Consider the following 26,597-nt stretch of genomic DNA (forward strand, 5'->3'; position numbering starts at 1 on the left):
TTAGACTTCATCTTAACTTTATTTCCTGAGCAGCGGGTGGAGGTTCTGCCTGAGCATGCATAGACTAACCTAACTAAAAATATACCCTGTATTCATATTAGTTCCATTAACTGTTGTGCATAAGGATTAGTGTGTCCAGGCCACAACAACAATTGCTTTACATCCACTGCCATCTCAGGTAAGTTTTAGCTAGCTGGTCAGTAGCATCAACCAGCAGGTATGATTTGCCCTGTCTTCTGTTCACTGCAACTCCCAATCTGGAAAGGCACCAGAGATGCAAAGTCCTCACCCAGACACTTGACTGTCCCCACATGCAACTTCTAGGCCAATGGTATCCCCCCTCAGCAGCAGACAGAATAATACTGGTGCCTCCAAGCTGGTCCAAAGCAAATATACTTTTCAATATTGGATAGATTTTCCTCACATCCTGTGATATGAAGTAACCAAACATTCATCCAAGTCTAATGTAGTTCAGAGAAATCTTTATATTAGCTTTAATTTACAAATTAAAATAAAAACTTTAGCTTTCAGAATAAACATTTAGAATCAAAAACTTTAGTTTCACAATGTACAAACATTAGAATACAGAACAATTATGTACAGAAAGTGACTATATTCTTAACCTCTGCCTTTTAACTTGATCAAACAGCAAGAGTTTGCACTCAATAGGAAACTGAAACGGAACACGGCTGAGTACCACAATTAAACATGCACATTACATTTAGAAAACTAAACATCCAGTTAAACTGACCGGATTGTTTGGAATTGGTCTTTAATAAAGTTGTAAACAAGGAAGCTAGAGGTTTGGCAGTATTTTGTTGCAAACAGCTTGCCATCCGGTGTTGGGTCAGAGAAGGCGATTTCATCAGTGCTTAGGTAGCAGCCATACATGAATGTGTTTCTGAAAAAGATCGGTACAGCTTTCAATGCAGAGCAAAAGTTTGGTTCTGTCTATTATATGAGAGAGCATGAGCGAGCTAGCTCTTTTTGCTGTAGCATAAATGCCTGTGTTGTTCCCTGAACTGTTCTATACTTTAACAGCATTTCCATTCTCTTATTTTCCAAACTGGGAAAGCCTTTTTCAGTAGTGAATTCACTCCATGAAATATTAGCATAAATAGTAACAACGTGGGAGTGATTACACAATTTGAAACAGGAAAATGCAGCAAGTACAGTATTAGATCAATTTTATTTAGGAGGTTGGTTTCAGATTACCAATATCCCAGTCACAATGAGGATCTGGTAAGTACGGTTCCCCATAGTCATCTGTTTGTTACACTGATGCTGGAGAGCAAGTGCTCAGAGGCATCTGCAGGTCAGTGACCAGAAGTGTGCATCCTAAATAGTAACAGTTCTCAAAGAGAAAATCCACTGATTTCATGCAAACTATTTCCCAGGAATAGGTTTTCAGAAGGTGCATTACGATAGACATGTTGAATACCGACTGCAATAGCAGACTACGTTTGTTTGTTTATTCTCAAGTCTTACAAATTTCAGTGTGTTGGGCGGATGGCAACTGTTAAATGAGGGTATTTTACAAGCAAAGAAAGCTCAGTGTTCTCTCTAAGATCTTCCATCCGTGAGTGGAGTGAGTTGTCTTGTGCACCAACAAGGAGGTCATGGGCGCTTATTCGGGTGTACACTCCCAGGAAGCACTAGTCCCAGGGTTTGCAGGGAATGAGGTGCTGGGGCAGTGACATGTGGGGAGGTGCAACAGAGGGCTGGGGGGAGGAAGAGAGAAGAGATGCAGGGGCCCCCAGCCCCAGGAGCAGCCACCCCACAGCCTGACTCCAGCTATGGGCCTGCCTAGGGAGCAGCTAGGCAGCTTCTATGGGGTCCTGGGGGAGGGCTAGAGCTGGTCCCCTAGAGCAGCCCCCTAGCCACCCACCGCAAGGGCCCAGCCAGCCCCGCAAGCAGGCCTCATCCCCCTACCACATGGCCGTGCCAGGCTCCAGCTTCTGGAGCAGCCCTGAGCCCCACACCATCTGGCAGGTCTCAGTCCCTTGCCAAAGCAGGCCGCTGCCAGGGGAGTGGCTGCCCATCCCACAACCTCAGCTGGCCTCCCAAAAAGCCCCCCCCCCCACCACGCTGCCTCAGCAGAGATATCAGTGACCAGTCGACTATCTGATAAGCATGTGCTTATCGATCGTTGACTAATGATGCAACTAGTCACTTCCCCCACCTCCTTGCTGCCTTTCAGAGAGGCAGCAGGGAACTGGTGGGAAAAGGGCAAGCAGAAGCAGAGGGACTCAAGCAGCCCCCCGCTGGCTGTGTGCTCCCTGCTTTTAAAATGTACCAGAGAGGGGCTCTTGTACATTTCAAAGGCAAGCCGCATGTGCAGGGAACATGGAGCCAACAGGGAACTCAAGCCCCTGCTCTCCAGGCACTACATTTCATAAGCAAGAGGCCCAGGGGGTGGTGTCTCCTACATTTCAAAAGCAGGAGATCAGCGGGGGACTGCTTGACTCTCCTGCTGGCTCCATGCTCCCTGCGGTGCTTCTACCTTTGAACTGTAGCAGGAGCCAGCAGGGCTCTTGCTACAATTCAAAGGCAGAGGTGCCCTTATCAACTATTCAACTGGTGAGTGCTGCTGTGTGGCTCTGGAACGGAGGTGAGCAGGCACTATGAGCCCATCCCCACTGCACAGTTTGGGTTGCTTCCTATTGGTTTAAATACACAGGGCAGTGGTTCTCAAAGTATTGGCTATGGATCACCGCGGGCTTGGCCCCCTCCCCTGCAGCGGGGCGCCCACACTGGCACTCCAGCCCCGGCCCCACCCTCCTATGGCTGGACTGCCAGCTTCCCACTCGGGGAAGGGGACCTCACAGGCCACATCCAGCTTGTGGAAGGAGCAACACGGTGCCACTCCCCCTCCCCCCAGCTGAGAGAACACCACCACAGGAAACTACTCATCTGGAGGTTTCCCTGCTGCTCCCATTGGCCAGAATCCAGCCAGGTAAGCACCCCCCATCGCCCTCATGCAACCCACCTCAACCAGCCCCTCTACTCTCATCCCTATACTGCTGCCCTACTGGACACGGAGTCCCCTCATTTTTAACCCCACCCCAGAGGGGCCACAAAATCTAAGAGACCTGGAACCCTACAAGGAGTTAATCTGGCCTGTGTGAAGCTGCCCCCCCCCCCCCATCCCTCACCTCTCCTCCCCTCCCATCCCAGTGGGGCTAGAGCCCAAGCACACTGAGGGGGTCTCAGTCAGGGGCCACATCAGAGTGGGGTTAGGGTTTGCTCTGCACTTTTATGACCCCAGAATGATCTGTCAGTCAGTGGTCCCTGACCCCCAAAAAGGTTCCCCAATCTAGCATGGACAGGCAATGCTGAAACGTTTTCTTTAAGTAGTTTACCAAACCTTAATGATTTTGAGTAATATTTCCTCTTACTGGTTATCTATGCCCCCATGTTATAGCTGCTTATTTATATTTTTATGTTCCAGGAACCTAATATGAATAATTTAGTATTTAAACTATTTAGAGGTATGTGACTGCATTGTGTCATCATGGATGGTTGGCTGGTGGTCTATGGAAAATTGAGAGCCACTGCTGTAGTGATGTTTTGAGAAGTGCTCAGACAACTAAACTCTGCTTCCACTGAAGTCACCACATGCACTGTCTAGCCAAAGATGAGCACTGTCAAAAAGCAAAGAGCCATAGCAGTATGGCAGCTAAGTGTCTTTATACCATTCATCACAAAAGCACTAGGTCTGACAAGTCTGTGCCCAAGTGCATGCTTCAATCTGTTCACGCAGCATTGCGCCATGAACCTCTGAATATCATTAGCTTACACCTTTCTTAAGCACATTCGTTAATATTTTTGCTCAAGCACTTTCTTCCCCGCAAAAATAAGCCATCTCGTTCCCCATCACGTGTGCAACCACTACAACCAGTTTCCCAGAAATTCCAAGAGTCTCCTGCTATACTTATGTTGCAGCCCTATTAATGGCCTACTCTGCAGTTCATCTTGGGACTGGCATCCCTTTTCCTTACCTGACTACATCCACCATACGACGTGCAATGCCTCTTCGCCGCATCAGGCTGAACACCCAGATTCTACTAACCCCACAAATGGCAGCTTCCGGCTTTGCGGAGCAACGCCAAGCACGATGGTGCTGCAGGATGTCTTGATTAGGGGACTGTGGAACATTAGGCTCAGACAGCACCCGGAATGCCTATCAAGGAGAAAAACCAAGTCAAATTAGTCTATCCTGAGATAAATACAGAAAACTCACAAGTGAATTTGCTACAGAGACACCAAAGGCAATCAGCTATCTCTTATGTTGGTCATTTAAAGAAAGGTAGATGGTTACATATACCAACATGGCCCAACACCTACATTTAGTTGAAGAAATACTGAGCAGAAGATTTTTTCCATCCATCTCTAAAAATTTGGTTAATTCTTGTAACATGCATTTTGTTGTTGGTGAGAGGATAGAGCTCTAAAACCAATCCTCTTTGTAAGGCCAGGAGTAGCTGTGGCATATAAACTTAGATCAATGCTAACAACTCTAAGTCTGAATGCAATTTGCTTTCATCTGACATGGTTAAGATACTATTTAGAACACATACCTGTTTGATTTGTTCAGCAATTAAACAACCAATTATCTTCTTTTCATTGGATACAAAAAAGTAGGTTTTAATCTTGGATGGGCAGTTTAATGCAGTTTGTTTAAATCCCAGTTCATTATCTACAAGTTCTCGCACATCTTCTGCCTATATGTTAGGACAAGAGGTGCAGAGAGACACATTAGAGTGTAGGACAGACACATCTTGAATTCAGAGAAGTAATCGATTTCAAACAAAGGGCTTGTACCCCTGAATGGAACTCAGCGATCACCACAATGAAAGTTCACCATGCAACTGCAGGAGCAGCTAGCAATTCATTAAAAGCCTTAGAAGCACATGCCAAACACGCAACTAGTTTGGTAGATTTGTCCTCTAGTGATCATGCAAATAGAATAGTCTCCTAGAGTGGCAGAAGCTTCATTGCTTGATACATCTGAGGAGAGAACTTCTACTAATGGACATTCCTGCGCAGGCAGAAAGATGGACCCCAAACAATTCCTCCCACCCTTTAATATCTACGTAGCATGCAGATAGTTGTCTTTGTGGAAGATAGGAGCCTAACCTGAAGCTATGAGTGAGGGCATCATTGCACATTGATGCAACATTTATATGGCGAAGACTGAAGATTGGCCCCTTAAGGGCTCTGCCAAAACTTAGCCTGTGACTTGAATCACCAGAGTTTTGTCAGCCTAGCAGCAGCTGCGGCTCACCAGCTACTATGTGGACTGATTCCAAATCAGCAGAGGTTTTCCATTGTTTCTTTGTTAAACAAAGCACAGTAATAACTAAGGCAGCAATTAAAACTAGCTCTGGTGCTTTATACTGGATACATTCCAGGACTGGGGACTTGCCTTTCCGTTTTAAGGATTCCATAAACCAACATAGTCCTAAATCACTCCCAAAATCTCTCTAGGCTCTTCTACCAATGGGCTCTCACATACCCTCAGAGCCACTGGACTTCTGGACAATGCTATTTTTCTACAGCAACAAATGTAACTCACTGGTTTTATTTCCTAACATCCGTCAGATTTAAGCAATCTAACAATAACGCACTGCTGTGGAGAACATTTCTTTTGATGATCTATTTAGCTAAGCTTTTTCCACTGAGTGTCAAAGCTATGTGTGTTTCAGACTGGATTTTACAAACATACAATCTGGATCAGGGAAAACTAGATCTTCCCAAGTGTTTCTGCAAAAGGCACAAAAGGTAGCAAGAGTCATGCTCTACAAACAACAGTATCCTGAAGTCTGTTCTTACCTCAAATACATTAAGATCAGACTGAACTACTTACACTGATGAGCAGTCACTCACATTAACTTCAGTGCAACTATTTTTATGAATTAACTGCTCACTGATCAAGTGGTCCCATAACCTGGCCCTTAATGAGGCATCAAGCCACTGAAACAGATGGCAGGTGAGGAAAATGACAAGCCATGCTCCTTGGTAAAGAGCACATTGGGTAATGCTGATAATCTAAGAATAAGATCAGAAGGCCTCAGCACAGAGGAATGGTTCATCTGTGAGAGCAAACAAACTAGAAGTACACATACGTGTGTGTGTGTATATCACCTACTATACAGTCTAGCACACATTTAATTTATAAACACGAGAAATGTACAATTAGTGGTTTTCTGGTCATAGTAGGGATAGGATAGTGTACACCAGTGGTCTCCAAACTTTTTACACCCAAGATCACTTTTTAAATCTCAGAACAGGTGACGATCTACCGCCCTGCCCCTACCTTGAAGCCCCGCGCTCTCTTTTCTCCTGTCCATCACTTGCTATCCCCAGCCCTTACTTACACACTCTGATAAACAGTTTATTTTTAAATTATGCGATATATACAATTAAAATCACGTGTTTATAGTTATGAAATAAATGGTCTGTTTTTTATTCATGCTATTTAAATCTAAAATGAAGCATTCAGAATTATACTTTTTGTGGGGACAGAGTTCTGCGTCTGGGGACGGGAGAGGGAACAGGGTGCTGGAAGGGCAGAGGACAGCATTCTACAGCAGGAGACAGGGGAGCGGAGACAGGGGGCTGGGGAATGAGGTGCCAGTGGAGGCAGAGTGTCCCCTGCATCTGCCTCCTCCCAGGATTCCCCCCTTCCCCCAGAGGGAAACCAGTGCGTGCCTGCCCCCAGGCCGACCCCCCTCCCAAGCAAGGAAGCCCTGCACGCGCATGCCTGCCCCGGGGCCGACACCCCCCCCACACACAAGGAACCTCTGTGCGCGCGCCTGCCCAGAGGACCGACCCGCCCCGGCGCAGGGAAGCCCCGCGCGCGCCTGCCCAGAGGACCGACCCGCCCCGGCGCAGGGAAGCCCCGCGCGCGCCTGCCCAGAGGACCGACCCGCCCCGGCGCAGGGAAGCCCCGCGCGCGCCTGCCCAGAGGACCGACCCGCCCCGGCGCAGGGAAGCCCCGCGCGCGCCTGCCCAGAGGACCGACCCGCCCCGGCGCAGGGAAGCCCCGCGCGCGCCTGCCCCGGGACCGACCCGCCCCGGCGCAGGGAAGCCCCGCGCGCGCCTGCCCAGAGGACCGACCCGCCCCGGCGCAGGGAAGCCCCGCGCGCGCCTGCCCAGAGGACCGACCCGCCCCGGCGCAGGGAAGCCCCGCGCGCGCCTGCCCCGGGACCGACCCGCCCCGGCGCAGGGAAGCCCCGCGCGCGCCTGCCCAGAGGACCGACCCGCCCCAGCACAGGGAAGCCCCACACACGCCTGCCCCGGGACCGAACCCTCCGGCACGCGCCGAGAAACTCTGCACGCGCCTCCCCCAGGGCTGGCTCACCCCTCCTGTGCACTGCAGAGAGCCGATGCTCCCTCCCGCAGTACACTCAGCAGAACAGCTAGCGCACTTCCAGAATTGCCGGAAGTGGCGCTAAGCTGCAGGACTTCTGTCCATCCCCGGGAAGCCGACACTACCTCCATTTTCACTTGAGGTAGGTAGTGGGGCTTCTCGGGGGTGGGAGCGGACAGGACACCTCGCGATCGACCTGTTGGTGACCACAGGTGTACACATTTAAACAATTAACCAATGTACCTGAGCTCATCAGTTGACCTTCATGGTTAAATTCCAACTCCCCACACATACCAGCTCCCATGAAACTGCATCCTGCCCCCCCCCCCCGCCCCCCACAGTGCAGTAGTGATGAGAGGGGAGCATGCCGAGGCAGGAACCAGTGCTCATGGGGAGCTCACTTTTAAAGATGTCTTGCCCCTTCCCCCACCCAAGTGTAAACTTGTAACCACTGAAATTTTCAGGGGTTACACATTTACAAGAAAAAAACATCACAACTTAACATCCCTAGTTAATAGACTTTTACTCTTCACTATGACAAACACCTATAGTCTGGAAAATTCCATAACCTGAGCTAGCCTATTCCCCAAGGTTGCTGGATTAAAGAGGTTCAAGTGTATGAGAATTAATACCGTAGTAACATCTATGGACTATGGCTCATCATGCTAGACACAGTACAGAAAAAGCTAGAAAGAAACATTGGACCTTTTTGATGGCATATTTTGGATCATCTGGAAGGACCAAAACGATTTTCCCATCCCAGAACTCTGCAACCACACGCTCTTTCTTCCAGCCCTATCAGAGAGAGAATAAAAACAATTATCTGCAAGGAAGAAGAAAAAGGGATTCAGTGAAGATCTCTTTAATAGACCAAGACTCCACAGTTGTAACGTGAACCCATGCAGCTTACAGGCAGGAAATTAAATCACCCATTAGTTCACGTATGTCAGCGAAAGGTGATTGCTGGAACAGAAGTAATTTAATCATGTTACTTGGATACAAAGCCTTTGTATAGTGTAGCTGTAACTCTGTACCTGACGGTATGTACTATTTCAAGAGTTCTTTGGCAAAAAAGCATCAGTCATTGCCTTACCGCATATCTAATTCCCTCAAGAAACCTTTGGTGATGCTGAATGTGTTGAGCTTCATCCTCTGGGCTGGCAGCTGTATAGATCATGCCACATGATTTGCATATGATTGCACCAAAATGTTTCTGTCCAGCATCCTGCCATTACAAATAAATGTCAGAAGCGTCAGAGTTAAGAGGGCAAGATTGTGTATTTATAGAAGACTCAATTGTAGGACACACTTTAGTCAAGGCATACAGTGTGTCCTTCATAAGATAGAAAAACTATGTATACAACAAATTAATCAGTTGGGTGTGGATGATATCTTCCACTAATACTGCTGATTCATGGAGAGGTCTGCGAGCGTCCCCTAAGGAAAACCTGCTCGTCAGTCCTCCGCTCACACCCACACCCTTCTCGTATGTATACAACGAGACCTAAACACAGAGACTGAGGGAAACAGACAGCAAGTGGCAGGGCAGGGATTATTTACTCAATTCCAGGACCATCCCTCCAGAACACACCGCCTCCTTTTCTATGAAGGATTCACTAAGTAGTGAATTGGGAAGCCAATGAGGGTGGGAGGTGAAATGGGCAATGGGGGAATTATATTCCAAGAATGTTCTAAAAACATACATAATAAAGAATAAAAAAAAAGCGTAATCAAAATGCATCTCTTAATGGAAAGCAACATGGGAGGGAGCCCATTGGTGAAGTTCCTCAGAGACCTCTTCCACTTGGTTCCCCCTCTACTCAGGCTCCTCTATATGGCAAATAGGGGTGTAAAATCCTGCTTAGTTAACCAGTTAAATGATAGGTTAACCAAGAGGAATCTCGGGCTCCTGGCCAATGGTTAACCATTAACTAGTAAGAGTAATGCTCACTGGGTAACCAGACACCCGTTCAGATCCAGAATAGCAAAGCTACACTGAGATAAGACTCCAGCATAGGCAGTTGGCCTCTTCCTTTATATTGTTACACATTATAGTGCACCACATTTTTTGGACTGGTTTGGTTACTTTGTAGGAACTAGTCCCTTTACAGCAGAGGTGGGCAATAATTTTTGAAGGGGGGGGCCCACTCCACAAATTTCTGAAGTGGCCCAGGCACCACGAAAGGGGCGGGGCCTTTGGCGGAAGGGGCTGGGCCAGGACATGGGCATGGATGGCTTACATTTACCCTCATGTTTACATTTGACTCCTCTATTATTACCTTCGCCACTGTAAAAAGTTCCCTGGGTGTTCCCCCTCATCTTATGAATTGTCTCCACTACCAAGCACACAACACTGCAGCAATTGATCCACTGCTGGTTGATTTAGTGATTCTAGTAAAGACCCACTAAAATCAACCACCAATCATTCTGGGTATGTCTACACTACAAAGTTAGTTCAAATTAACTTTGATAGGCGCTACACTAGCGATCCGCTAGTTCAAACTTAATTCAAACTAGTTGAGCGCTTAATTCGAACTAGGTAAACCTCATTCTACGAGGACTAACGCCTAGTTCAAATTAACTAGTTCGAATTAAAGGCTGTGTAGACCCTTAATTCGAACTAGTGGGAGGCTAGCCCTCCCCAGATTTCCCTGGTGGCCACTCTGGGCACCACCAGGGAAACTCTTCTGTCCCCCTCCCGGCCCCAGAAGCCCTTAAAGGGGCACGGGCGGGCGGGCTACGGTGCCCGTGCCAGGTGCAAGCCTTCCAGCACCCAGCCAGCAGACCCTGCACCTGGCACGGCTCGAGCCAGCCACCCACTGCCACCCAGCCCTCCGCCTCTTCCCGGGACCAGGCTGGCGGCTCCCGGGAGCCTGCCCAGGTCCGCAAGAGGCGGGCGCCCGCCTGGTCTAGTGCGGACATCGTGGACCTCATCCACAACCTCCACACTAGGCACAGGAAAGTGGCTGTCTAGGGCAGGATAGCTGCCAGCCTGGCCACCCAGGAGCAGGTTTGCATGAAAATCAAGGTGGTCCACTGAGACCCCCGACCCTGAGCCCTGAGCTTAGAATGGCCGTACTGGATCAGACCAAAGGTCCAGCTAGCCCAGTAGTCTGTCTGTCGACAGCGGCCAACACTAGGGACCCTGGAGGGGATGGACCGAAGACAATGACCAAGCCATTTGTCTCGTGCCATTCATCTCCAGCCTTCCACAAACAGAAGCCAGGGACACCATTTCTACCCCCTAGCTAATACCACTCCATGGACCCAACCTCCATGACTTTATCTAACTTCTCTTTAAACTCTGTTCTGGTTCTAGCCTTCACAGCCTCCTGCAGCAAGGAGTTCCACAGGTTGACTATTTGCTTTGTGAAGAAGAACTTTCTGTTGTTAGTTTGAAGCCTGCTACCCATTCATTTCATTTGGTGTCCTTTAGTCCTTCTGTTATGGGAACTAATGAAGAACTTCTCTTTATGCACCCTCTCCACACCACTCATGCTTTTATAGACCTCTATCATATCCCCCCTCAGTCTCGTCTTTTCTAAGATGAAAAGTCCCAGTCTCTTTAGCCTCTTTTCATATGGGACCTGTTCCGAACCCCTGATCATTTTAGTTGCCCTCCCCTCTTCCATCCTCTCTCTTCCCCTCTCCCACCTCCTTTTCCCAGTCTCCCCGAGTTTTGTTCAATAAAGAGAGTTTCTGGTTTTGAACACACTTGTCCTTTATTTTGTACATCAGGAAGGGGGGCTAGGGATGGGTAAGTGGAAGGAGGTGAGGGAGGAATGGGGTACGAGCCCCTGATGGGGAGGGCTGGGCTGGCTCTGCGGGCTCCTCGGGGTGGAAGCTCTCCTGAAGCCCCTTGATTGACCCCCCCGTCCCCCCCGGATGGCAACCTGCGGCAAGTGCAGCCGGGCTAATGGCCGAGTGCTGTGATGTGCCGAGTGTGGGCACTCAGGGCACTCCAAGCCAGGACTGCTTTGCAAGCGGGGAACCCCTGAGAATTGTCTGTCCGAGATGGGGGTCGGGTCCCTTTAAGCACAGCCCTCGGCTAGCCTGAGACAGCAGCTCCACGCTCTAAGTCCTTATCTGATGCCCTGCCGGCACTGCTTCCGGCCATCCTTAACCCCAGTTCAGGGTCCACTCAGTGTGGACATGCTAGTTCGAATTAGCAAAACACTAATTCAAACTAGTTTTTAAGTCTAGATGCGCTAATTCGAATTAGTTCGAATTAGTTAATTCGAACTAAGCTAATTCGAATTAGTGCTGTAGTGTAGACATACCCCCAGTCAGTATTCCAGAAGACTAAGGGGAATCCACGGGAGAGTTTTTTCTGTCGATCCCCTTCCTCCTTACCCTTCCCCCAGTGTGGAGCTCAGCAGTAAGTGGAGCAAAGCTACGTCAGTTTGTGTTACGATACTAACATAGCTCCAATTGCGTAGCTTTGATCAGCCTGTCCTTGTTGTGTAGACCTGCTCTTAGCCAGTATATACATTCTTGATCAGCAGGCTGAGAAAAGTTTACCTCCCTAGCCTTGTTTCCCAAGAATAGAAGCTATACCCATGTGAAGCCAGGGCTCCATCCATACAAGTGACTAACCTACTGTAAATGATACACAGGGATTAACGCTGCTGGGCATTCAGAGAGAATGAACTATACATGCAGCACAACATGAGTATTTCATCCCTCATACCCATTGGTGGGTTTTATATAACAGGTAAGTGGGGTTGCATTTCAGTCAGATAAACCCCCAGGTACAGAATGACTAATGTGACTGCAGCACCGCACTGGCTCTGCTCATACAGAAAACTATGCAGCAGTGGGAAATAAAGGACTTCTGTATCAAGCAAATTCACTTCTATAGTACCCACAGAAGTATTTTAATAAATTCTACAAGTCTTCTATTTATTCACAAATACAATAAAGCTTCAACCCCAAGAAAATCTGAGAAATAGTGGCATAATCTTTACATTTGAGGTTTTGGATATAATGGATTGTGTAAATCTAACCGTATACAGTGTTTGAGATTTAGGTGTAAGAGAATCTAGTCCTGGCTAGCTTGAAAGCTCATGCCACTACCACCACACGTTCTCCTAAGGATCTGTTACAGCCCACAGAGGGATACTCACAATGATCATCTGGTCTTTGCAGTCTTTGCTTAGTTCTTTTGTTTTCTTTCTGGTTTTCCGGGAGGTATGAACCATTTTTGCAGGTGGGCTGAATCCCAAGGGAGATGCCAGATCATCTAAGAAAGGCTGTGCCCTGAAAGTAGTTTCACACTTCAATCTGAATGTGAGTGAAATGACTAATTCAGATGCAACACTGATCTGACTAGCTCCCTAGAACAGACTAGTAAAGGACCTCAAGAGGGGAACAGGAAGAAAAGCCTGTACCAAGAGACCCCAAATTAAAATGGATAGTAGGAAACTGCCATAGTGGCAGTGCTGGAATGCCACCAACCAAGATTAAGGGCTGCACCAAAAACAAGTCAATGCTTTAAGAAACACCGCTGTAGCTAGACCAGGGATGAGCAAAAGCCTCTCAGCAGGCCAAACCCAGCCCGCGCAGCAGTTCCAGGCCCCGTCTCATAGCACGTTGTCTGGGAGTGGGAAACACAAAAGCCCTTTTAACGGCTTCTATTGAAAAGGGCTTGAGCCTTCCCCACACCTGTTGGGCAACGCATTACCTGGTAGCCATGGGGGAGGCACGAGCCCTTTAAATAGAAGCAGTTAAAAGGGCTCTCAAGTTGCAGCTCCCTGGCAATGCGCAAGCAGTGAGGCCGGGAGCAGTGAGCCCTTCACATAGCAGGAATTGAAAGGACACTCAGCTCCCATCCCTCATTAATATGACAACTGGGAACCACCCGGGAGGTAGGAGCCCTTTCAATTCTTGCTATTTAAAGACCCTTCTACCCAAGGCTCCACCCCTTCTACCGAGACCCCACCCCTTTCAGGGCAGCCCACCACCATTCAGAAATTTTTGAAGGGGCCCACCCCAATCTAGACTGTAACCCTAAACCTGTGACTAAAACTGTTAAGGAAGGAAACAAAAGCCTACATCTCACATGATCTCAAGCACACGCCATAACTGCAGATATGAGCTAAGCTGCCAGGATTCCTACTCCTTGTTAGCACCATCATTCTCAGTGAATGTAAGACTGATATTGATCTAAGGCTACATCTACACTGCAGGCTTCTTGCACAAGAAGTTTTTTGTGGAAGAGATCTTCCACAAAAATGTCTTGCACAAAAGCGCATCCACACTGCATGGATGCTCTCGCACAAGAAAGCTCTGATGGCTATTCACAGAATAGCCACCAGAGCGCCTGTGCTTTTCTCAATTGGCACTTTTTGCGCAAAAACCCCATTGCCCATCCACTCACACCTTTTTGCACAAGCACTCTTGCACAAAAAGGCGTATTCCTCATGGAAAGAGGAATAACTCTTGCACAAAAAGCCCTCTCTCCTTCCCATCTACTGTAAATTTACTTGCACACAAACACGCTTATAGTGTGGGCGCTCCGTGAGTTTTTGTGCAAAACCAGTGGTTTTTGCACAAAAACGCTGCAGTGTAAACCTAGCCCAAGTGTTCCAGTGCAGAGGAAAAGAGATAGTATGTGGAAGCCCCTGCTACTGCATACACTCAAACACAGGAACACCACTACCTCTCTCATCCCCATCTAAGAAAAGAGACACAAATTATGGAAAAGTAAGAGGCTGGGATTTGAGTCATGCAAAAAGTAGGGACTAAAAGTTATAATTATGTTAGGGCATCTGAAGTTAGTCTCTCAAGCCTATCCTTCATATGCCCTAGAGCAGTGTTTCTCAGCATTTTTTTTTATAAAGTACCCTATTTAAAAAAATTATAAGTACCCCCAGTACCTACAGTTTTCAGACACTCAATTTTTTTCTACTGTTGCAAGACATTTGTTTAAACGTCTTAATTGTAGCCAGGCGGGTGATGAAATTTTTGGGTATAAAAATGCTGTAGAACTTACAACAAAAACTCAGTTTTCTCTAAATTTCAGTTGTGTTCATGTACCCCCCCCCCCCCCATCCCAGACTTCTCTCGAGTACCCGAAGGGTACTCATACCACTGGTTTAGAACACTGTCCTACAGAACCTCAGGCCACCTCTCCACATGAGTTCTGCTCCAGCAGTGAAGATTATCTGATATTCTGAAGTAATAGCTACCAGATTTAGACAAGAGAACTGGAGACATTTTAAGGAAAAGGCCCTCAATTCTGGAACTCAGTTCTTCATTCTGAGCCAATGGACGGTTTACTGACTTTTGAAAGAAATATTAAGGCTAAGAGGGAGTGGTTAGATTGAGGGAAATGCAGTGAAGGATTGTTCATGAGGCTGTTGATCCAGATGGAGTCTTTATATTACTTTTACAAAAAAATTATAGGCAACTTGTGCTTCGGAGAAGCACATATTAAAATTGTTAATAATTAGGTATTATATTTTTAGTGCTTTAGCTATATGCAAGTTGGCAGGATTACTTTAGGAACTATCACTTTAAATTTGCTAACTGTTGTGCAATAATCTTAATTTGAGATTAAGAAAGAAACACTGAACCGTTTTCTAGATTTAGATGCTAAGGAGTGGTCCCCAAAGCAGAAAGCTAGAGTGTAGTTCCAATTATATTTAAAAAAAAAAAAAAAAAAAAGGGGTCTGTTCCTCTATTCCCCAAGAGAGAATGTAGGAGGTAATAGCAAATCCAAGACCATTTTTCAGTTAATCACAAACACCAGAATTCTGGCATATTCCAGAATTCCATTTGCATCAATATGAAAGGTATTTGAAAAGCCCCACAAGGGAACAATGTAAATATGTAATCAGATCTCTCACACTCTTAAATGGTAGAGAATTATACATTTCTAGCATATTTTTTTTGGCTCATTCAGAACTAAAATAATGTTAAAGTGATACTATGTTCACAACAAATTCAATCAGTGTTTTGAGTACCAGCAATCTGCTCCAAAGAAAGATAATTAAATAAGACAGAGGGATTAGTGGTTTTGATTCTGCCTGGGAAAACAGAACATTTCCACTGTAAACATATGGCAATGGATTTGTCAATATGGCACAGACACATGAGCATATTCTACAAGAAAGAATTTACAGTGCTGTATTAATTTACAAGGCAGAAGGTGTTAATATTAGTACAGATAATTACATGTTAACACACAGATCTATCCTATAAAGTTATGCAATATAATGAAAGCCAATGCTAAAGGCCAGTGCCAAAATGATCTTTGAAAGACATGCTCTATTGGATACAGATAACAGCATACACAACACCCAACTGAGATCAAAGCTCCACTGCGCTAGGCTACATAGATTCTCGTAGGAGACAACCTCTGCTCAGAAGAGTTTATAAACTAAAATGACAAGATAGACAAAAGATAAAAACATTATTCTCACTTTATAAATAGGGAAAATAAGGCAGACAAAAATAATTTGCCCAACATCAAACAAGTGTAGTAGAGTCAGGAATTGAATCCACATCTCAGTCCAAAGAAGGTTTCACGTTTCAGCTAAAAAATAAAGGCCCTACACTTTCATATCTTAATGATGACCATTTCTCAAACCCTCACATCTCACTGGTAAAGAGAAACTGTATTTTTGGAATTAATGGTCTCATTTTTTTAAATCTAATTTCTAAAAGGTTTTGCTCACACACCTCTCTTGTTTTTGGAGAGTGAGAGAGTAAGACACATACCTGGTTCTGTTAACAGAGGGTGTACTGAACATGGGATAGATAACGTCTGCTGAAGGAGAGCCTGGAAAGAGTCACACAACTTATTAGTATTAGATACAATGGCAATACAAAACATAGATATCTTGAAATGGGATTTAGGTCAACCAGCAGTTTCAAGTTATATACAAAGATGAAAAAAATTTGAACTCCCAGCACCTAAGAGCTTACATTAGCATTAAAAAAAATTGTTGGTACTGCAACAAATTAAAGACCCATTTAATGTTTTATTACATGGAACTATTTTGATTCAAATAACTATTGACAGAAAATGCTGTGCTTTGTGCTATGAAAAAAATTGCTGCAAGCCAAGTATCAGGGCAAATAAGATGTCCAATGGAAACATCACCATGATACATGAAAAATATATTGGAACAAACTGTTACACCAATAGCTTAATATTCTTCTGCTGTTAATAAAATTATACCTACCACCCTTTATCGCAACCCACACTTTCCCTACTTGCTATATCATAGCTATAGCATACCCTCCCTGTATGCATGGCTTCACAAACTTATCATAAAGTGTGATGTCACAAATTCAGCTCTAGAACTCACAGCAAGAGGAGAAATTTCAGTCCATTTTTTTAGCAAGACTGGTGAGGAATACCAAACACCAAAAAAAATAAAGATTGTCGCACAAGGGCAGAAGACCTTCTTTAAAGACAGTCCAACAGCTATAATCACCATAGCATTTTGACCGGCTCTCAACTAAGGCTGCAGACCAAACTCATTCTTCCTCTCTAAACAACACCTAGGTTCTCAAACTTCATTGCACCATGATCCTGTTCTGACAAAAATTACTACACAACCCCGGGGGGGTGGGGAAGGAATGGAGAAATTGAAGACAAGGCAGCCCAAACCCTGCTACTCTGGGCACAAAGTCAAAGCTGCTAAAGAGCTTCTGCCCTAGGCAGCAGGCATGTATAATAGAGATGTAAGAAGTCATTTTAAAAACAGTGACCATGTAACTGCTAAAAATCCAATGGTTACATGTACTGCAGAGTGCACAGCCTGCCAGCTCCACTCTGGGGCAGAAGGCTTCACTGCGGGCTCTGCAGCTGAATCCCTGGGTGCCAGCATGTAATCTGCAGAAGAGGGACAGGACCAGTCCCACCACTGACGGGGCTGCTCTGGAAAGCTAGAGCAGCCCCTGCCTGCAGTGGGCCGTCTGGGGCTGAAGCAGCCCCCTGCCCAGGGCAGGGAGCTGCTCCAGCCCCTAATGGTTAACCAGAACCTGTAAGTTTCACCTAGTAACTTTACATCCTTAACATCTAGTCCCCCTACAAAGGGCTGAAGCCCTTGGGCTTTGGCCCTGGGCCCTAGCAAATCTAACACCAGCCTTGGCAACCCCATAGTTTTAAGAACCCTGGGCCTAGACCAATACAGTAGCAATACTATTTACCTTTATTAGTCTCTGTTGGAGACTGATTGAAAGAAATATCCTCATGGTCATCCAACTCACAGTTTATGGAAGATTGTGTTTCATCCAAGTCCTGTTAAGAGAGAAACATTTTAAAAGCCCAAAGAAAACCTGTCCGCTTGGCTTGGTTTATAGTTAGCTAGTTACACAATCTCATGCATCTTGAATGCTCAGGGGAAAGGCCAAACGTGGCCAAAGAATCTGAAATGCAACTAATAACTTTGATCCTCTTCAGTACCGAGACATGATTTGCAGAGGCTAGAGGTCCCACCATGTAATGTTCCAAGCTGAGCTGAACATTGCTGGATAATATTGTTGCTGGAACCTGCATCTTGGTATCAGAGAGACTGTTTTTGTGGGGGCCTTCCTATTATCTATGGCCAGGTTTATAGCAAGTTGTTGATGTCCTTCACATGGCTTTCTACTACTTCTAGCTGCAGCTCTGTACAATTATTTCTTCATTTCAATCTTGTTGGTATTCTAGTCCTATTCTGGAGTCTACATTTCTGAAACTGGAAAGCTCTTTGGGAACTTTCTGCAAAGAATTAGCGAATGACCATGCTAAGTTGATTTTTACTAGGACTGTCAATTGACCTGTGTTAATGTCTGAAGCGCTGCTTTGGCGCCTTAAAGTGGCAGCACTTCATGGAGCCCAGGGTCAGCTGGGAACTCCAGCTGATCCCAGCCTCCATGCAGCACTGCCCTGTTGAAATGCCATCGTGGCATTTCAAAGGGGAGTTGCATGCGATTAATTGCGCAATTAGAATTTTTAATCGCTTGACAGCCCTAATTTTTACCTTAATGTCTGCCCAACTTCTGGTTGCTATGACAACTAGAACATATTCATCCTTCCCTGCCCATGACCAAAACCGTAATCCCATGAACAGCCACCAATTAAAAACCATGAGATCAAACAGCTGTTAGAGACTAGATCAAGGCACAAAGTTGGCTAACAATTTTGAGATCGGAAATGAATTTCACTAGATTTGCTTACACCAAGGTTACACAAGATGCAGCTCAGGGGTCAGATCCAGCCCACAGACTGCATCTGGCTGCTTTTTATTTATAGCCTGCTGCCTATGCTACCAAATTTCCAGGCAGAGACTCAGGATCCTATTTAAATGGCTCATGGTTGTGATGCTATCCTGGCAGGGGCTGGAGTAGCAACCCCTTAAAATAGCTGCAGCAACGAGGTAACAGCGGGGCGGGAGCCCTTTGTTGTGTTTTTAATTCAAAGCCTCCAGCCCCAGTCAACTGGCGAAGGAGGGGGGAGAGGCTAGTCTACAGCCCCGCCTCTTCCACACCAAGCCTTGCCCCTTCTAGCGGGTGGAGCCAGCCTATGACCATATACCAAAACTCATTAAGTGGCCCCCCTACAAAAATTATTGCCCATCCTTGCCATACACCCGAGGCTTCTGAAAATGCAGTTTATTACCTTAAGAGCCTGCAATCACAGCAGGCCCAAGTGCTTTAAAGTTATATTTTTCTTCTATATGTAGGATTGTTGACCTACACAACATTTGTATTTTATTAAATTTCTGCTGTAAAACACATACTGGCAATCAAGTAAGGAATGTGATGGATACGCTAACAGTATAAGTGAACAAAGAAGGTATTAAATAGTTCTTTATTAAACCAACACAGAATTATAAAACACATTAGTCTAATAAAAGCTATTACTCACCTTGTCTATTGTTTCCCTTCAAGTACCAGTACAGCCATGAAAGTATCTCAATACTACTTATCCCTGCCTACAAACACCTTTTAGGTGCCAGAAAACGTCAGTAAAACATGACATTAAATACAATGAAGTAAGCCCCAAACCCGGTTCACATTAGGCATTTTATTGTTGTGCTCAGTCCATTGTCAATCTTACCTATGACATCTATATGCTCAGTTAGAAACCAGACCCCACTTCCAGAACTAAACAATTCTCTAGAAACCCACAAAAGTGAGACTTAGCAGGAGCTAACTGCTCAGTGTTGAATTTTGAAGACTATTTTTAAATTTAAACTCTCCCCTCTCGCTGCCTCTTTCTGATAGAGGCAGCAGGGGGTGACGGGGAGAAGAGCAACTAGTGTGTCTACTATCCAATAAGCTTGCGCTTACCGGATAATCGGTTACATCCCTAAGCTAGGGCAGGAGGGGACTGATCTGGGGCAGGGGATTGGGGTGCTGGATCTGGGAGAGTGCATGAGCTCAGGTGGGGTAGACAGTTTGGCTTATGTGGGGGAAGGGGGTTGGAGTGGAGGGACAGATTGTTGAGGGGAGGAGGGGTGGGAGTGTTAGAGGCAGGCTTTGGCCAGGAGACTTACTTGGGTGACTCCCAGCCAGCAGCACAGCACATTTCTTAGGCAGCTTCTCTTCCTGCCTGCCTTACACCTGTACAGGCTGCAGGGGCCCTGTGTGTCTGTGAATAAGAGCTTGAGAGGAAGGGGGGGCGGGGGGGAGTGTTTTTGCGCACTACCTGCTCTTCAAACTGGCAGCTCCCACTGGCCAGAAACTGGCCAATGGGATTGTGATGTGGACAGGGACAGCCTTTCCCCATTCCCCAGCTCACAGCTGAGAAACACAAACAGCCGGGAGTCATTTTTATGTGCAACGTGCAAGGGCCAGGGCAAGCAAGGAGTCTGCCCGAGGTTCCCTGCTGCATCCACAGGCCAGATCCATTGGCTTGGCGGGTTGGATCCAGCACCTGCACCCTACTTTGCCCAGTCCTGGTATAATAGCTGAAGTTTTCAGTGGTTACAGTTAATGAATTACACACATTTTAACCCTATTTAACCCTACACCCCACTTCACGTGCCCCCACACTCATCCCTACCATGAGTTCCTGAATCCCTATTCAGACACCCATTGGCCCATTTCCATGTGGTCCTGCACCCCTATTCCCATTCAGCCCCTGACCCAGTCTGTACCCCACCAGCTCTTCTGAATCCCATTCTAGTTGACCTCCCAGCAGCCCCATGGGTCCTGCTCTGTTTTCCATCATTTCCACAGCAATATCTTTTGTATCCTAACCTGGCCCCATGGAAAGGCTGGTGTGAGGTAAGCAGTCAGCAGCTACTGCCAAGGAGTCAGCTGCTCTCTGTTCTGGTGCCACAGCACCCCCTGGTGGATGAAAGGTACATATGCAGCACCTATGCAGCAAAAGATATTTTCTGCAGAGAAAAATATCTACAGGGAAGAGTGGTGCACTGAAGAGCCACCATCCACAGAAACAAAATTGTTATGTTTTGGATAGAGAGCAGCTCAGTAAATCTATTGTTACTGCTTCACTTAAGCATAATCTTGGGTTTATTTTCCACTCTGGACTGGGAAGCAGTAGAGCTGGCACTCAGACTGTACAGGGACAGGAGTTACATACAGCGTAATCTTTGCAGTCGAGATTGCCGTTAATTTGTAACATTTCTGTGTCACCACTCAGGCCTCATTGGCTATCTGCAAGGAGAACCCAGGAGAAGTCTCAAAATAAATCTAGAAATAGATCTGGTTTTGCTAAATTGTTTGTTTCACTTGCCTTGACACTGAGACGAGCAAAAAAACCATCCCACCTAGAGTAATTTAGCAAGGGTCTTCCGCTGGAGACTTGAGTCTGGTCTTTTAGGGTCAGGTAGCGTACAGCACTTATAAAGTGTTCCCTGCAGATCCAGGGAATTGATATTGCACACCTCTAGGGACAATCTCAACACACAGTTGGAAGGGACATTGAATAATTACATTTTATATCACGCTTCTCAAAATGCTTTTTTAAAAGTGAAATTAATTTTTTTACACGGAATACTTATTAAAAAAATTACCAGCCTCATTAGGACATGAAAAGGATAAACAGAGTGCGTTAAAAACTGACTGCAACAACAAATATATTTGTGCCCTTAAGGCTAATATTTATGAATGCAACCCGAACGTTCCCCACCTCCAGAGTCCCTCCATCCGTCATTTTTTTTTTTAAGGCATTACAATTTCAGGTCTTGCATACCTTGAAGATTCTACAGCGGCTGACGATCTAGTTAAACAACGCAGGAGTTGGGAGACAAAGTTAAGCAATTAAAGAGGGTAAGAAAATTTTAATCTAGCAGTTTAAATTAGGGATATTAAATATTGGTTAACCGCATGAAATTTTATCAGTTACTCGGCCACTCTATAGTCCCCGAGGGCGGGGCCAGAAGCTACTGTATCAGAGGGATGTCAGGCAGGAGGTGGTCTGCAGCAGCACAGGGTGGCAGCAGCCCTTGTCTAAGGGGGTCTGACCTTCCAGACCCAGCACAAGCCAGAACTGAGCTGGGCTGCCTTCCTGCTGGGCTCCTAATACACTTTAAATGCAGAGCTGCAGTAGGGGTAGGTCTCGGACCCAGCATGAGCCTGGACTATGGTGGGCTGCTGGCCAGCCTGCTAAAAAACTTACTGGCAAGGGAGTGGGGGAAGGATATGAGTGTATTCTATAGCATTAACCTATAAGCTTTTGCTTATCAATTAATCAACTACACCAGTGGTCCCCAACACGGTGCCCGCAGATGCCATGGCACCCGCCAGGGGGCCCCCCCACAAGTGCCGGAGGGCCCCTGGGGCTCCCGGCAGCCCCGAAAGGTTGGGGACTACTGAACTACACTATTGCATCCCTAGTTTAAATCTGCATTTTTTTACTAGTAACTATGCAATTCTTACACCTAGTACACTTAGGAGAAAGTATGGCTTTGTTAGGAATATGAAGTGTGGCCTCTCTTATTTAGCTGGAGGACTTGTTGAGGCTCACATATGTAGCCTGAGCATACTCCTTGTCTGTCATGCATTAATTGAAGGCTCAATGTTGAATTTTTAACATTTATAAGGTTTTAAAGCAGATATTTGTGCTGCATTAATAAAAACAAAGGGGTACGAATCCAGTTTTGCAAACTCTTTTTTTGAGTAAGTCTTCCTCTCAGCTAACCTAAAAGCAACATAGCAATGGTGACCAATGGAGGGAAGAAAACAGCAGTGAAGAGATGAGAATTCAATTCTCAAGATTTCTCTGTACATAGGTCAAAACACGTATTTAAAGTATTAGTTTCAGTGCTGCCCTACTCCACATTCTGCATCCACCATGCTCAGGAATTCAAAGTCTCACTTACAGTTTTCTAATTTCATGTAACCTCAGGAAGTATCAGAAGTAAATCTAAGGAATATCTTTCTTTGAAAGAGCTCTAACACGTCTTACTTAATGCACCATACACTTCCTTCATGCCTTAGAATTACTAGAAATAGCACTGCAACTATGTCCTTGCTGAACAAAGCAAGCACACGTCTTTTATCTACAGAAATATCTTAAGTGACACTCTCAGTGCTACTTACCAAGTTCCTTGTATCAATTTCCTTCGGATTTGAGGAACCAGAGTGATTGAATGGAATACATTCTATTTTCTGCAATGAGACCTTCAATTCATGATCAACCTCCTTCTCTTGATTTATGCGATTAGCCAATTTCTCCCTATCTTCATATTCCTTCTTCTGGGACACATTTGCATGTTCTGATACCTCACTGATCTTGGTAACTTTGTTTTTACCATCTGAGTAAAGTGCCCTATCTCCTGATGGCCTCAGCAGGTCACCCTCTGCTACAGAACTAGAGAGAAGCTGGGGGGATTTAACACCCCAAGACAACTTTTTAGGACCAGAGTGGGATTTCTTCCCAGTGGAAAAGAATGCTGCTCCCATCTGGAGCTTCAGCAGAGGTTTCACTTTCATGCTTAGCACTCTGAAAGGAGCCTCTATTTTCTTTTCAGTTGAGCAAACAACGTTCTCCTTTTCCACAACAGGTACGACAGGAGCTACATCTACCTTGGCTTTCTTGACACATCTTGGTAAAGTCTTGACATACCTAGAATCAATCGGACGTTTGGATGTTTTTGAGCTTGCATTCCTGATAAGGTTCATATTTCCCTGTACTTTCTCCGTCCTATTGGCACTAGGGAGGTCTCCATCGTTGTCCCTGTAATTAAGAGGGCGGCTTTCGTTTACCAGTTTCCTCTCCAGTGGGGTAAGATACCGCTTTTCCTTGCGGTAGAAGGATGCAGCAGGCACAATTGGCCTGTATGGGGAACCAGTCTTTGGAGACACTTTTCCCAAGAACTTCCCACATGCTGCCATTGGGATGCTGGCTATCTGAAGTGGGGAATTGTCAAGCTTCCTTGGCATAGAGGACTTCAGAGGTGACACTTGGTTTTCTTTATCCTCATTGCTAGATCCAGGTGAACATTTTGTTTTAGAAATAAAGGTGCGATTTGTAGATGTCTTGACTGGAGACAGACCCACACTGATGTCCATCATCAGTTTTTTTGCTGGAGTCCCAAGTGCCAAAAACATGCTACAAAAACAAAATAAATAAAATCAACATATTTCCCTCTTCTACAGATTGGAGAAGCCTTCAGGCATGATCATGGCTCTGTTTAGTGAAACTTTAGTGTGACTTGGGTTCTCTGATTATATACCAAGAGAGGAAACTATCTAGGGCTTTTTTGTGTCTCACTCATTGTAGTTCTCGAGCACCTTTATAAAGAGCTGTATACCACCTTCATGTACAATTTATGTAAATCTCACTGGGAGCTGAAAATATGGCTAGCGAGTAGTATTCAAGGGTTCCCCCCGCCCCCCTTCCCCCAACAACCGGGACAAAATAGATCTTTTTGCATGCCTGTATTAAAAAAAGGCTTTCTATGAACTTGAAAGTTAGGCTGACACAGCAATATCAGAAATGTGAGGAAAAAAATCACATCCAAGTGACAGTTATCCTGACCTAATTCCCAGTGTAAACAGACATGTTGACAGAAGAAAGCTTTTGTTAATGTAACTACCATTTTTGGGGAGGTGGTATTGCCAAACCTGTGGAAAAAACCCTTCTGTCAACTGCCTCTGTGGTACGTAGCTATGCTGTTAAAGCATCCATAGTGTAGACAAGTCCTGAGCATGTGGGCAAGACTCATCAGCCAGACACCCAGAAAGTTCTCTATAGTAACTCCTATCATCCCTCCATTGACCTATTTCCCACTGATAATGAATGGTCAATTAGTTACCAAGATCATGTTATCTCATCAAACCATCCCCTTCATAAACCCGTCTAGTTTAATCTTGAAATCAGATAGATCTTTTGCCCCCACTACTTCCCTTGGAAGGCTGTTCCAGAACCTCACTCCTCTAATGGTTAGAAACCTTTGTCTAATCTCAAGTCTAAACTTCCTACTAGCCAGCTTATATCCCATTTGTTCTTGTGCCCACATTGGGATTAAACTTAAATAATTCCTCTCCCTCCCTGGTATTTATCCCTCTAATATATTTAAAAAGTGCAATCATGTCCCCCCTCAGCCTTCTTTTGGTTAAAGTAAACAAGCCAAGCTCCTTGAGGCTCCTTTCATAAGACAGGTTTTCCATTCCTCGGATCATCCTAGTGGCCCTTCTTTGTACCTGTTCCAGTTTGAATTCATCTTTCTTAAACACGGGAGACCAGAACTGCACACAGTATTCCAAATGGGGTCTCACCAATGCCTTGTATAATGGCACTAACACTTCCTTATCCCTACTGGAAATACCTCGCCTAATACATCCCAAGATCGTATTAGCCTTTTTCACAGCCATGTCACAATGGCAGCTCATAGTCATTCTATAATCAACCAGGACTCCGAGGTCCTTCTCCTCTGTTACTTCCAACTGATGTGTCCCCAGCTTATAACTAAAATTCTTGTTATTAATCCCTAAATGCATAACCTTACACTTCTCACTATTAAATTTCATCCTATTGCTATCACTCCAATTTACAAGATCATCCAGATCTTCCTGTATGATATCCCAATCCTTTTCTGAATTGGCAATAGCTCCCAGATTTTATTAGAACACTTCCACTTTTGGTGCCAAGATCAGCAATAAAAAGATTAAATAAAATTGGCCCCAAAACTGATTCCTGAGGAACTCCGCTAGTAACCTTCCTCCAACCTGACAGTTCACCTTTCAATATGACCCGCTGTAGTCTCCCCTTTAACCAGTTGCTTATCCACCTCTCAACTTTCATATTAATCCCTATCTTTTCCAATTTAACCAATAATTCCCCATGTGGTACTGTAGCAAATGCCTTACTAAAGTTGAGGTAGATTAGATCCACTGCATTTCCTTTTTCTCAAAAAAGGAGATCAGGTTGGTTTGGCATGATCTACCTTTTGTAAAACCATGTTGTAATTTGTCCCAATTGCCATTAGCCTCAATGTCTCTAACTACTTTCTCCTTCAAAATTTTTTCCAGGATCTTACATACTACAGATGTCAAACTAACAGGCCTGTAGTTACCCTATAGTTACTATAGATCACAGTGTACTATTTTTCCTGGTTTTGCATTCTGTTGCACAGCAATGAGAAAAAACATGATTACGTCAGAGCAAGTTTACTATCTGAAACTACTTTTAAAGCTTTTATTTTTAAGTTCACTAAAATTCCAGCACCCACTGTCCTTTTAAACACTTAGGCCCTCATGCAGGCATGAAAGTCCAGCCCCACAGAACTCAGAGCAGGACTAGGAGCCTAGTGTCAAAATGTAAAACCAAACAAAATATACACCATTTACAAAAGAAAACTTTTCCTGTGGGATGACAGAGCAACAATCATGTCACTCTGCGTCCTACAGCTCCTCCCTGCTGCTAACCCAGCAGGGATCAGCAACCCATGACTCCAGAGCAGCCACAGCACTGTAAGTAAACTGCTGCTGGTGGGCTTTTGGGGGGGGGGGGGGGAGGGGGGAGAATTGTGGGGCCACAGAGGCTGGAAGTAAACCCACTGTAGGGGGGGCTAAAAGAGCTTCAGCAGTGCGGGGGGGGAGGGGGTTGCGGCCTATAGTCAAGGGCAGGAAGGGCCACTGGAGAGGCCCACTGTGCGGTGGCAGGGCCCCGGACTGGGGGACACTCCAGCCCCTGAACCAGGCTGGGAAGTACCCTGACCCCTGAGTTGGGGCCGGGACTGGATGTGCCTGTGGCAGCCGCCACATGGCAGGCTGCCTGAGTTTAAGTTTCCCGGGGACAGTGGCATAG

At 45.7% G+C, this 26,597-nt stretch overlaps 1 protein-coding gene across 2 annotated transcripts in view; it reads right to left on the minus strand.

The window, feature by feature from the left end:
* Positions 1-462: 462 nt before the first annotated feature.
* ESCO2 (establishment of sister chromatid cohesion N-acetyltransferase 2) overlaps positions 463-26,597 on the minus strand; it is a 36,492-nt gene continuing 10,357 nt past the window's right edge. For both annotated transcript variants that reach the window (XM_075925950.1, XM_075925951.1), the window contains exons 3-11: positions 22,886-23,897; positions 17,540-17,630; positions 16,100-16,160; positions 12,502-12,634; positions 8,469-8,600; positions 8,081-8,170; positions 4,581-4,724; positions 4,002-4,183; positions 463-901 (exon numbers count right to left, since the gene is read on the minus strand). In XM_075925950.1, the coding sequence (XP_075782065.1) occupies positions 742-901; positions 4,002-4,183; positions 4,581-4,724; positions 8,081-8,170; positions 8,469-8,600; positions 12,502-12,634; positions 16,100-16,160; positions 17,540-17,630; positions 22,886-23,897 (2,005 nt within the window). In that variant the 3' untranslated portion in view covers positions 463-741. The remainder of the gene's footprint in view (positions 902-4,001; positions 4,184-4,580; positions 4,725-8,080; positions 8,171-8,468; positions 8,601-12,501; positions 12,635-16,099; positions 16,161-17,539; positions 17,631-22,885; positions 23,898-26,597) is intronic.

The sequence above is a fragment of the Pelodiscus sinensis genome, chromosome 3 (assembly GCF_049634645.1).
Source record: "Pelodiscus sinensis isolate JC-2024 chromosome 3, ASM4963464v1, whole genome shotgun sequence".
Taxonomy (NCBI): Eukaryota; Metazoa; Chordata; order Testudines; family Trionychidae; genus Pelodiscus; species Pelodiscus sinensis.